The 11,876-nt window shown below is 44.8% G+C and overlaps 1 protein-coding gene across 2 annotated transcripts; it reads right to left on the bottom strand.

The window, feature by feature from the left end:
• On the bottom strand, window positions 1–11,693 carry Sdf2 (stromal cell derived factor 2). 2 transcript variants are annotated; one of them, XM_045157981.1, is made up of 4 exons: window positions 11,486–11,693; window positions 6,070–6,266; window positions 633–663; window positions 1–524 (listed from the first exon to the last, which is right to left on the bottom strand). In XM_045157981.1, exons 1-4 carry the CDS (start codon window positions 11,634–11,636, stop codon window positions 376–378), a joined length of 528 nt encoding a protein of 175 aa, XP_045013916.1. In that variant the 5' UTR covers window positions 11,637–11,693; the 3' UTR covers window positions 1–375. The 2 variants fall into 2 exon arrangements, with proteins under 2 accessions (XP_045013916.1, XP_004664671.1); XM_004664614.2 differs by having other exon boundaries at window positions 1–663; window positions 11,486–11,691.
• Between the last annotated feature and the right edge of the window lie 183 nt (window positions 11,694–11,876).

The raw sequence follows: 11,876 nt of genomic DNA, 5'->3' as shown, positions 1-11,876 counted from the left end.
TAAAATTATTTTTCTTTATCATTTTGGATGAAAAAAATTAGGGGGAAAGTCACAAACATTAGCAATCCATGAAGCCAAGCTCCTGAGGAGGAACATTTCCCAGCTAACTTCAAAGAAGTCCTTTATCAGTATGAATAAAAAGCACCCGTGTCTTCACAAACAAGTCCTCTACGAGAACTGATCCAAATCTGGAAGATGAACCAATTCAAGTGTGAAGGGCTACAGGTTCCAAATGCAGGCCATGTTTCTAGTGTGCATCTTCGTCTCAGTGGGGACCTGGCCACTGCCCAGGGAACATGGTGCAGGGATCCCCAGGTGAAGCAGCATGACACTTCTATCAACACTGTGTGGTGACAGTGACTCAGGCATCTAGAGTCAGAGTTCTACATGATGAACTTCTGCCTTCAACAACTCACTGGGCTTCATGAAGATGCCTTCCATAGCCTTCCAGTAATTGTTCTGACTTGGTTGGGCCATACCATGTACCTCTTTTTGTCCACTGATGGGTCGACCATACTGCTCTCCTGTGACAGACAGTAGTACTTCAGTTGAAGAATGTTTGAACCGCACCTCACCATCTCTCACCCAGTAGGGCCCGTTACAGAGCACTGTCCAGTCATCCAGGTAATCACCTTCACCTTCCTCACCAAAAGCACTCACTTCCTGCAAGACACAGAAGGTTCCAACATTAGCATGGCTGACATTCAGGGTTTAAGAATGGAGGAACTGGGTTGGAGAGATGGCTTAGCGGTTAAGGTACTTGTCTACAAAGCCAAAGGACCCAGGTTCAATTACCCAGGACCCATGTGAACCAGATGCACAAGGTGGTGCATGAGTGTGGTGTTTGTTTACAGCGGCTGGAGTCTGTGGTGCACCCATTATCTGCCTCTTTTCCTCTTAAACAAACAAAATAAAAGAAAGGAGAAATTGAGCTGGGCATGGTGGCATACACCTTTAATCCCAGCACTTGGGAGACAGAGGTAGGAGGATGGAAGCCAGCCTAAGACTACATAGTGAATTCCAGGTCAGCCTGGGATACAGTGAGACCCTAACTCAAAAAAATAAAACAAACAAAAACAGCCAGACACTGCTGCTCATGTGTTTTTGGCTCCAGCGCTGAGAAGAGTACAGACAGGAGGATTGATGTGGTTCCTGGTTAGCCAGTCTAACTGAAAAATGGCAAGATCCAGGTACAGTGATAGGTTCTTAAGGAAGTAAGGTGGAAGAGCAGCTGGGCACCTCGTGTCCTCCTCTGGCCTCTGCACATGGGATGTGTGCACATACATGCATATATCGTATGTGCACACACAGCATACATTTGACACACACACAACAAAAAAGGACAAGTATTTCAGAAATGTGTAACTTAAATACATACTCATAACTATATAATTTTAGATAATAAACAAGCAAATATGTGGCACAGGGAGTGATGGTACATGTTTATAATCTCAGCACTGGGGAGCAGAGGCAGGGTCATGTACAGCTAAACAGTGAGTCACTGAGGGCCTTGGCCTATATGAAACCCTGCCTCAAAAGAAAAGATTTAAGCCGGGTGTGGTGGCGCACACCTTTAATCCCAGCACTCGGGAGGCAGAGGTAGGAGGATCGCCGTGAGTTCAAGGCCACCCTGAGACTCCGTAGTGAATTCCAGGTCAGCCTGGGCTAGAGTGAGACCCTACCTCGAAAAACTAAAAAAAAAAAAAGAAAAGATTTAGGGGCTTGAGAGATGGATCAGTGATTAAGGTTGCTTGCTTGCAAAGCCTAATTACCTGGTTTGATTCCCTAGTACCCACGCAAAGCCAGACGCATAAAGTGGCACACACATCTGGAATTTATTTAGGGTGGCAAGAGGCCCTGATACCCCTATTCTCTTTCTCTTTCTCTCTTTCTCTCTCTCTCTCTGCTTGCAAACAAATAATTTAAATTTTTTTTAAGATTTTTAAGATCCTTAATGGCTTAAGTGTGGTATGAACACAGTGACTTCTTCCCATAGAGTACAGAATGGAAAGAGCACTACTTCAGCCAGGTGAGCTAGGTCAACATCAGCATCATCAATCATGAAAATGGAATTCATTCTTTTATTTATTTGAGAAAAGGAGAAAGAGGCATATACAGAGAATAAGCATGCCAGGGCCTCAAGCCACTGCAAACGAATTCCAGATGCATGCGCCACTTTGTGCGTCTGGCTTTACGTGGTTATTAGGGAATCGAACTGGGTCCTTAGGCTTTGCTAGCAAGCATTGTAATTGCTAAACCATCTCTATAGCCCTTATAATGCATTTTTGGTGGGATAGGATAGAAATGGTACTTTCGGGCTGGAGAGGTGGTTCAGCAGTTAAGAGCTTACTGTGAAGCCTAAGGACCCCAGTTCAAGGCTCAATTCCCCAGGACCCACATTAGCCAGATGCACAAGGGGGCGCATGCACCTGGAGTTCATTTGCAGTAGCTGGAGGCCCTGGTGTGCCCATTTTTTCTCTCTCTCTCTGCCTCTTTCTCTCTCTGTCTGTTGCTCTCAATAAATAAAAATGAACACAATACAAAAAATAAAAATAAAAATAAAAAAAGAAATGGCACTTTCAGTCAGGCATGGTGGCTCACATCTTTCTTTAATCCCAGTACTCAGGAGGTAGAAGTAGGATTGTGGAGTTTGAGACTGCATAGTGAACTCCAGGTCAGCCTCCTGGGCTAGAGTGAGACCCTACCTCGAAAAAAGGAGGAAAAGAAGGAAGGAAGACAGAAAGAAAACAAAATGGCACTTTCAAGGCTGGGTAGATGGCTCAGTGAGTAAGAGCACATTCTGTGCAAACATTAGAGCCTGCCTATAACCCCAGTCTTGCAAGAGATGGAGAAAGAAGAATCACTGGGGCTCATTGGCAAGCCAGTGTGACAAAAACTGTCTGGGTTCAGAGAGGTCTCATCTCAAGAAAACAACATGGCAGAGCAACTCAGGAGGACACACAAGGTTGTCCTCTGGCCTCCATACACATAACCAGGTCGTTTTAACTCGGGGGGGAGTTGGCCTGCAGACTGCTGGTTCCATCCGCGCGGAGCTGCTTTCATGCGGTGATCTCCGTCAGCATGGACCAGAGGCCCGCGGGGCTCTTGTTTTCTGAGCACACAGGTGTGCAGCCTTCCTACCTTCTCAGAACTTCAGAAGGACATGTACCGCTACTCAAGCTGCCCTCCTCTAAGGTCTGCCCTTGACCCTTCTCAGTGGCCTTGGGCCTACGAAACAAGGACTGCTCACAGCAGAAGGGTACACAGATCCTGAGAAGTCATAGAACATATACAGTATACACACGTGCAAAAAATAAAAGAAAGTGGCACTTTACTTCTGTGGTTTTCCTCCCAATTGGTTTTTTAAAATTCATAAACAGTTTAATTATGACAAAAACATTACAAAGATTCCAAAAGTGAGCACTGTTGCATGTGGTGGCACATACTTTTAATCCCAGCATTCAGGAAGCAAGGTAGGAGTATCACTGTGAGTTTGAGGCCAGCCTAGGACTACAGAGTCCTTTCCAGGTAAGCCTGGCCTAGAATGACACCCTACCTTGAAAAAACAAACACACAAACAAAAAGGAATATTTGGCTAGAGAGATGGCTTTGCAGCTAAGGTGCTTGCCTGTGAAGCCTAAGGACCCATGATTGACTCTCCAGGTCCTACATAAGCCAGATGCACAAGGTGATGCAAGCATGCAAGGTTACACTTGCATCAGGACTTCAAATGCAGTAGCTGGAGGCCCTGACACATCTATTCTCTCTCTCATTAAAAAAAAAAAAAATTGGGCTGGAGAGATGGCTTAGTGGTTAAGGCAATGCCTGTGAAGCCTAAGGACCCAGGTTCGATTCTCCAGATCCCACGTAAGCCAGTGGCACATGCATCTGCAGTTCGTTTGCAGTAGCTAGAGCCCTGGTATGCCCATTCTCCCTCTCTCCTCCTCTCTCTGTCTGTAATAAGTAAATAAAAATGAAAATAAAAGCTTTAAAAAAAAAAATTGCAAGCAGAGCATGGTGGCACACACCTTTAATCCCAGCACTTGGGAGGTTGAGGTAGGAGGATCACTGAGTTTGAGGCCAGTCTGAGACTAACTACGTTAGGTCAGTCTGGGTTAGAGTGAAACCCTACCTAAAAAAGAAAGAAAGAAAAAGGCAAAAAACAATAAACCTGACTGGCACTCCTCAGAATTGTCAAGATCATCAAAAAGAAGGAAAATTTGAGATTGTCATAGCTAAGAGGAACCTCATAAGACATGATAACCAAGGTCATGCAGTATCCTGGAATAGAAAAAGAACATCAGGTAAAAACTAAGGAATTAGAATATCCTATGGCTATCAGTTAGTAATAATGTATCAATATTGCTACATTGACTATAGCAAATCTGCCTTATTAAGATATGAAAAGGGCCAGGCATGGTGGCGCACGCCTTTAATCCCAGCACTCGGGAGGCAGAGGTAGGAGGATCGCTGTGAGTTCGAGGCCACCCTAAGACTCCATAGTGAATTCCAGGTCAGCCTGGGCTAGAGTGAGACCCTACCTCGAAAAACCAAACAAACAAACAAAAAAGATATGAAAAGGGAAAACAGAGATGTGGCCGAGGAGATGGCTCAGCAGTTCAAGGCTCAGAGTTTATATCTCCAGCACCCACATAAAGCAAAGTGGCATACTCTGTAACCCCATGTACCTATAGCAATTAAAGGCAGAGTCAGGAGAATCCTGAAGTCTGTGGGACAGCTAGTCTGTCTCTCACAGCAGCAAAAAAACAGAGAGACCTTACCTCTAACAAGGTTTAAGGAGAGGACTAACACCCTAAGGTTGTCCCCTAATCTCTATATGCACATTGTACCACAAATGTGCCCACACATAGCAGACACATACATATATACAAGTAATAGATAATAACAAGATGAGCCAGGCGTGGTGGCATATGCATTTAACCCCAGCACTTGGGAGGCAGAGGTAGGAGGATCACCATGAGTTCAAGGCTACCCTGTGATTACATAGTGAATTCCAAGTCAGCCTGGGCTAGAGTGAGGCCCTACTCTGAAAATCAAAAAAGTATACAAGGCAAGGAGAGAGACCTCAAAGAAACCAGCCAATCAACACCTTGACCAACATACCTCAAGCTCCTCCAGGACTGTGAAGAGTATATGTCTACTGATAAGAAAAGACAAACAATTCTGTTGTCAGGTGCAGGCAGCCAGAGGGAAGGAAAAAATCATTTCACTGACAGGCCTATATCTCCTGAAAACTCAAAGTTGGCTTTTTTTGTTTTTTTGACGTAGTTTTTCACTCTAGCCCAGGCTGACCTGGATTTCACTATGAAGTCTCAGGCAATCCTCCTACCTCTGCCTCCCCAGTGCTGGGATTAAAGGCATGCGCCACCACGCCCAGCAAACTCAAAGTTTAAAATAGTGGTATTGGGTCTGGGAGTATAGCCCAGTGGCAGAACACAGATTAGCATGCACCAGAGCCATGGGTTTGATCACAAAACTAAAAATAGGAGCACAACATCTAATTTGTTTTCTCAATGTGATTAGTTTTTATCACACACAGGCACACACAAATTATGATGATGATAATCATCATAATCACCCTAGCCAGACATGGTGGTCCATGCCTATAATCACAACACTCGGAAGGTAAGAGAGGAGGAAAACTCAGAGTTTGAAATCAACCTGGGCTACATGGTTGAGTACCAGCCCAGCACAATAAGAACCTGTCTCAAAAAACTAGGAAAACAAAATAATCCTAAAACTTTTGTTGAAGTTTGGAAAACCTGGCCTTGTAGTGTTTATCAGAACCTATAAAATGTTAATGTATACTTAATCTGTCTTTCCTCCCCACTTCTTGATTTGGTCTGGAGGTAAAGTGGGCAGAGCTAGGAGAACTGCTGTGAGTTCGAGGCCACCCTGAGTCTACATAGTGAACTCCAGGTCAGCCTGGGCTAGAGACCCTACCTTGTTAAACCAAAATAAATAAATAAATAAAATAAAAAGAACCAAAGAGTAAAACCAGTCAACTAAGCAATGTAGGGTGCAATGATCCACTGGATGCCATCTCACCTGGTTTCCAGATAGAGGTGAAGTGAAATGGTGGCTATGGAGGTTTCGGCCAGTGTTGACATGGGTCAGCCGGATGGGCTGGCCACATTTGATGGGGGTTCCCCTCTCACACACAGTGGCAGTCTTGCCTCGTATCCTCCAGTAACTGTTGCTGTCATCCACAGAGGTTACACCTGTTACTGATTGCTGCCCACTACCTGCAGTTAAAAAAGAAAGGCAAGAGAGCTAGGGAAATGGCTCAGTGGTTATAGCTTAAGCATAAGTGCCTGAAACCCCTAGAATTCAATTTACCAGGAACCATGAAAGTAAAATCTGGCTTTGGTCATGCACATCTGTAACATTGTTGGTGGGTGATGAGACTGGACAATCCAAATCCAGCAGATACAAGTTGAGGGAGTGATCCCATCTCATGGAAGTACATGGTTTTGATAGAGAACACCCAAAGTTCTCCCCAAGTCGCAATGCAAACAGTGTGCACATCTGTACACACACACCACACATAACAAACATACCACACGACACATACGAAATACACACAGAGGGAAAGAAAAACAGACAGTATGGTGGCACACATCTTTAGTCCCAGCTCTGAGGAGGCAGAGGTCAGAGGATTGCTGCGAGTTCAAGGCCAGCCTAGTATTGAGTCAGTGCCAGGTCAGCCTGGGCTACAATGAGACCCTACCCTGCAAAAACAAAACCAAGAAAACCAAGGAGCGCAACCTAAACCCTCTTTTTTCCTATGGTCCTGTGTCAGAAAACTAGTATGGAATGATGGGAAGGAAATACTATATAATATTTACTTTAACAACCTAAAAATATTTATGAAATTAGTAATGTGTTCATATACTGTATTTTTTAGTTATTATATGATGCACTGCATTCTTAAGAATATCTACCATAAAAAAAAAAAAGCCTAACCTTAAAAAAAAATAAAGTCTATCAGAGGCTGGGGAGATGGCTTGATGAATAAAGGCATTTATTTGCTTTTGGAGGGAAAGAAAAAGCCAGCACAGATTATTCTTTGTTGGAGGGACAGCCACTCTGATGTGTATGAATGTGGGAGACTAGAGATTTTTAAAGGGCCAGGGGATAAGGTATGGGGGAAGATAAGGCCTTTCCTCTACAAGTGGCCTGATAGCGCTTGAGGCCAAATCTTTGAGTTATGAGCCTGAGACTACTAAATAAATTCCAGGTCAGCCTGGGCTAGAGTGAGACCCTACCTTGAAAAACTAATAAACAAACAATAAAATAACAAGCCTGGTAGGGCAGCACACACCTTGAATCTCAGGAGGCTGAGGTAGGAGGATCGCCACGAGTTTGAGGCTAGCCTGGGCTGCAGAGTAAGCTGAAGTCAGCCTGGGCTAGAGTGAAACTGCCTCAAAAGCAAAGCAAAACAAAAACTGTAAGATTACTACAAACCAGGTGTGATGGTGCACACCTTTAATCCCAGCACTTGGGAGGCAGAAGTAGGAGGATCACTGTGAGTTTGAGGCTACTCTGAGACTACATAATGAATCCCAGGTCAGCCTGGACTAGAATGAGACCATACCTCAAAAAACCAACCAAACAAAAAAAGCTGGGTTTAGTGGTGCTCACTCTTAATTCCAAATCCCAACACTTGGAAAGTTGAGGTAGGATGATCACTGAGTCTGAGGCCAGCCTAGGCTACAGTTATTTCTAGGTTAGCTTGGGCTAGAATGAGACCTTGCTTCAAAAAAAAAAAAAGAAAGAAAGAAATAGCCCATCCTTCATTTTCTGTTTTCAATTTATCTATTTAGGGCTGGAGAGATGGCTCAGCAGTTAAGGCACTTGCCTGTAAACCCTAATGACCTGAGTTCAATTCCCCAGTACCCATATAAAGCCAGATGCACAGTGGCACATGCACTGCTGGAGGCCCTGGTGTGCCCACTCTCTGTCTTTCTTCTATCTCCCTCTGCTTGTAAATAAATAAATATTTTTAGAAAAAAATTTTAAAGCTGGGCATGGAGGTGCATGCCTTTAATACCAGCACTTGGGAGGCAGAGGTAGGAGGTTTGCCATAAATTCAAGGACACCCGGAAACTACATAGTTAATTCCAGGTCAGCCTGTGCCACAGTAAGGCCCTACCTTGAAAAACAAAAACAAAACAAAAAAAAATGTATTTAAAGAGAGAGAATGTTACAGGGCCACGTGCCACTGCAAACAAAATTCAGAGTCATGCACCACTTTGTGCATTTGGACTTATGTAGGTACTAGGTAAACAAATCCTGGAGCTGGGCATGGTGGCGCACGCCTTTAATCCCAGCACTCGTGAGACAGAGGTAGGCGAATTGCTGTGAGTTCAAGGCTACCCTGAGACTCCATAGTGAATTCCAGGTCAGCCTGGGCTAGAGTGAGACCCTACCTCGAAAAAAATAAATAAAAATAAATAAATAAACAAATCCTGGTCATCACCAACCTTTGCAAGCAAGTACCTTTAATTGCTGAGCCATTCCTCTAACCCCTGAAGATCCCTTTTCTAAGCTCCAGACTGAACATGGTTCCCAACTCTGTCCATAAGAAATACTGTTGAGAATTGAAACGAAGAGGCTGTTCTAATTCAGTAAATCTAAAATAAGGAACCAGAGCCAGGCATGGTGCAAGTGTTTAATCCCAGGCAGAGGTAGGAGGAGCACCATGAGCTTAAGGCTACCCTGAGACTACAGAGGAAATTCCAGGTGAGAATGAGACCCTACCTCAAAAAACCAAAAAAATAAAATAGGAAGCCAGATTATATTAAAATGTAGTAAGCCAGGCATGGTGAGGAACCTTTCTAATCCCAACACTGGGGAGACAGAGGTAGAAGGATCACTGTCTGTGAGTCTGAGGCCAGCCTGGGACTACAGAGTAAGTATCAGGTCACCCTAGGATAGAGTGAGACCCTACCTTGAAAACAAGAAAACAACCAACAACCAAAAAAGTAATAAGCTTGACACATAGTATACGTTCACCCAACAAGGTTGCTGGGATTGTTAAAAAATCCCAATGAGGTTGAGCATGGTGGCACACACCTTTAATCCCAGTCTTTGAGAGGCTGAAGTACTAGGGTGGTGGTGAGTTCTTGAAGCCAGTTTGGGCTACAGACTGAGCTCCAGGTCAGTCTGGGCTACCACTTGAGACCCTGTCTCGAAACAACAACAGCAACACATTACCTGGACTTAACTGGTCATACAGGTTTTAGGAATCATGAATCACAGATTAGTCCATTTCACAGAACTCCTTCCTCTCTTAGCAAATAGTACCCTTAGTCATCCAAGTTATTACACTTTTTATACTTAGCTTCTTGCTTTACTTTCTTCTTGTTGCTGTTTTTTCTTTTCTTTTCTTTTTTTTTTTCGTCTTCAAGGTAGGGTCTCTAGCCCAGGCTGACCTGGCAGTCACTATGTAGTCTCAGGGTAGCCTTTAACTCATAGTGATTCACCTTCCACTGCCTCTTGAGAGCTGGGATTCAAGGCGTGCACTATTAAGCTCAGCTTTTAGCTTTACTTTCTTTCAGTCTCTCTGTTCCCAGCTTGCAGACAGAAGCCAGGACCTTTTCTATGCTTGGTAAGTGCTTTACCACTCAGCTAATTATCCAGCTATTGAGATTCTTTTTAGTGTTTTTAGATAAAGTCTTTCTACTATGTAACCCAGGTTGGCCTCAAACACAATCCTGATACCTCAGACTCATGAGTGCCACCATACCTGGCATTTGAGTATTATTATTGTTCGAATCACTGATGTATCTCCTCTGTCTAGGACAATACTTGGCACACAGTAGGAGCACTGCACCGAATGAATGAGTCAACAATTATTAAACATGTGAAAGAAAAACTGCTTTTAGGACAGACATAGTGGTGCACACCTTTAATTCCAGCACTTGGAAGGCACAAGTAGGAGGTTCTATTTGAGTTTAAGGCCAGCCCAGGACTATAAAGCAAGGTACAGGTTAGCTTGTGCTACACTGAGACCCTACCTCAAAAAGGGGGATGGGCCTAGAAAGATGGCTTATTATTAAGCCACTTGCCAGCAAAGCCAAAGGAACCAGCTTCTAGTCTCCAGTACTTGCATAAGCCAAATGAACAAGGTGGCACATGCATCTGGAGTTCATTTAGAGATGCAGATGCAGGAGGCACTGGCATACCATACCCATACTCTGTGTCAGATGCAAAAAGTGGTTCACGAGTCTGGTGTTTGCAGTATCAAGAGGCCCTGGCTCACCCACACACACATGTGCAAATAAATAAAATTTTATGATTTATTTGAGAATGAGGAGAAGACTGGAGAAGGCCTCCTGCCTCTGCAAATGAATTCCAGACACATGCACCACTTTGTGCATCTGGCTTTACCTGGGTGCTGGAGAACTGAACCCAGGCCATCAGGTTTTGCAAGCAAGTGCCTTTAACTGCTGAGCCATCTTTCCACCCTGAAATAAATTTTAAAAAAAACTCTTTTTTTTCTTTTTTTGAGGCAGGGTCTCACTCTAGTCTAGGCTGACCCAGAATTCATTATGTAGTCTCAGAGAGGCATTGAAATCATGGTGATCCTACCTCAGTCTCCCAAGTGCTGGGATTAAAGGCATGCACCACTGTGCCCGGCTAAATAACCTTTTTTTTTTTTTTTTTTTTTTTTTTTTTTTTTAGGTAGGGTCTGGCTCTAGCCCAGGCTGACCTGGAATTCACTCTGTAGTCTCAGGGTGGCCTCGAACTCACAGCAATCCTCCTGCCTCTGCCTCCCAAGTGCTGGGACTAAAGGCGTGCGCCAGCATGCCCAGCAATAAAACTTTTTAAAAAGCAGAGCATGGTGGTGTATGATTTTACTTCCAGCACTTGAGAGGCTGAGTCAGGAGGGTAACCAGGAGCTAGAGGCCAGCCTGTGGCTACGGAGTGCGTTCCAGGTTACTACGGGCTAGATAGAGTAAGACACTGCCTGGAAAATAAATAAATAAAGCAAGTGTAAACCAAAGGACCATACTCAAAGTATGAACTCTTGGGAGCCTTAAGACTTCTTAAGTCAGCATTGTCATTTTCTATGTCTGTCTCTACAGCACTAAATAGTGGAGGTCCAGAACAGAGGAAGGTAGGTTTCGAACCTGGATAGATCTGGCTAGAAACCTGTTTCTGTCAATTCTGTGGCTGCAAGGCTTTGACCAATATCTGTTTTCTCACCTGTAAACTGAGTCACATTAGTAGTATCTACCTCAAAAGAATGTTAAAAATTGTAAAGTACTTATGTAACACAATGTTAGACAACACAGCAAGCCCACCAAACAGAAGCTCACCCGTGGACAGCAACCTCCCCAGTGCACCCCTCGACTTTGTGAGGCCACGCCCTACGGATTTTCTGCAGCCCCGCCCCCTCCACAGCACTGCAGGCCTTCCCGGCACCACCCCAAAGCTGGTCGGTGTCCGTCCGCACCTGAGCCGTAGCGCACGTCGTGTGAGTGCAGTCGGACATTGTGGCGGGTATTGAGCAGCTTCACCACGGACCCGCAAGTCACGACGGCGGGGCTGGACGCTCCCACGGCGCTCCACAAACCACCGAACAACAGAAACGGCACAACACCCATCCTCCCTGGATCCCCGGAGCCCCTTAAACGTCCAAGAAAGACTGGCCCCTCCCCGGAAGCGGAAGCGGAAGGCGGAGCCACGGAGAGGAAGGAAGTGAAGAGACCGTCGCCTCTGAATGTTTATGGTTCCTTTTTGCACTCTGGGCCGGGTTGCTTTTGAGACTCCCGTTTTATTCCGGGGTGAGGGAGAGGGAGCTGTGTAACGGCTACTTTCCTGAAGCACTTGGGGACAGTCCGCGA

This window comes from Jaculus jaculus, chromosome 9 (genome assembly GCF_020740685.1).
Source record: "Jaculus jaculus isolate mJacJac1 chromosome 9, mJacJac1.mat.Y.cur, whole genome shotgun sequence".
Taxonomy (NCBI): Eukaryota; Metazoa; Chordata; class Mammalia; order Rodentia; family Dipodidae; genus Jaculus; species Jaculus jaculus.
This window is presented reverse-complemented; position numbering and strand designations above follow the sequence as displayed.

Bases quoted from the DNA above. Each gene is read 5' to 3' on its own strand.
- Sdf2 (XM_004664614.2), bottom strand. From the start codon at position 11,636: ATGGGTGTTGTGCCGTTTCTGTTGTTCGGTGGTTTGTGGAGCGCCGTG. The intron at 6,267-11,485 runs GTGCGGACGGAC...TTTTAACTGCAG, and splicing joins CGACGTGCGCTACGGCTCAG to GTAGTGGGCAGCAATCAGTA. The intron at 664-6,069 runs GTGAGATGGCAT...TGTGTCTTGCAG, and splicing joins CACCTCTATCTGGAAACCAG to GAAGTGAGTGCTTTTGGTGA.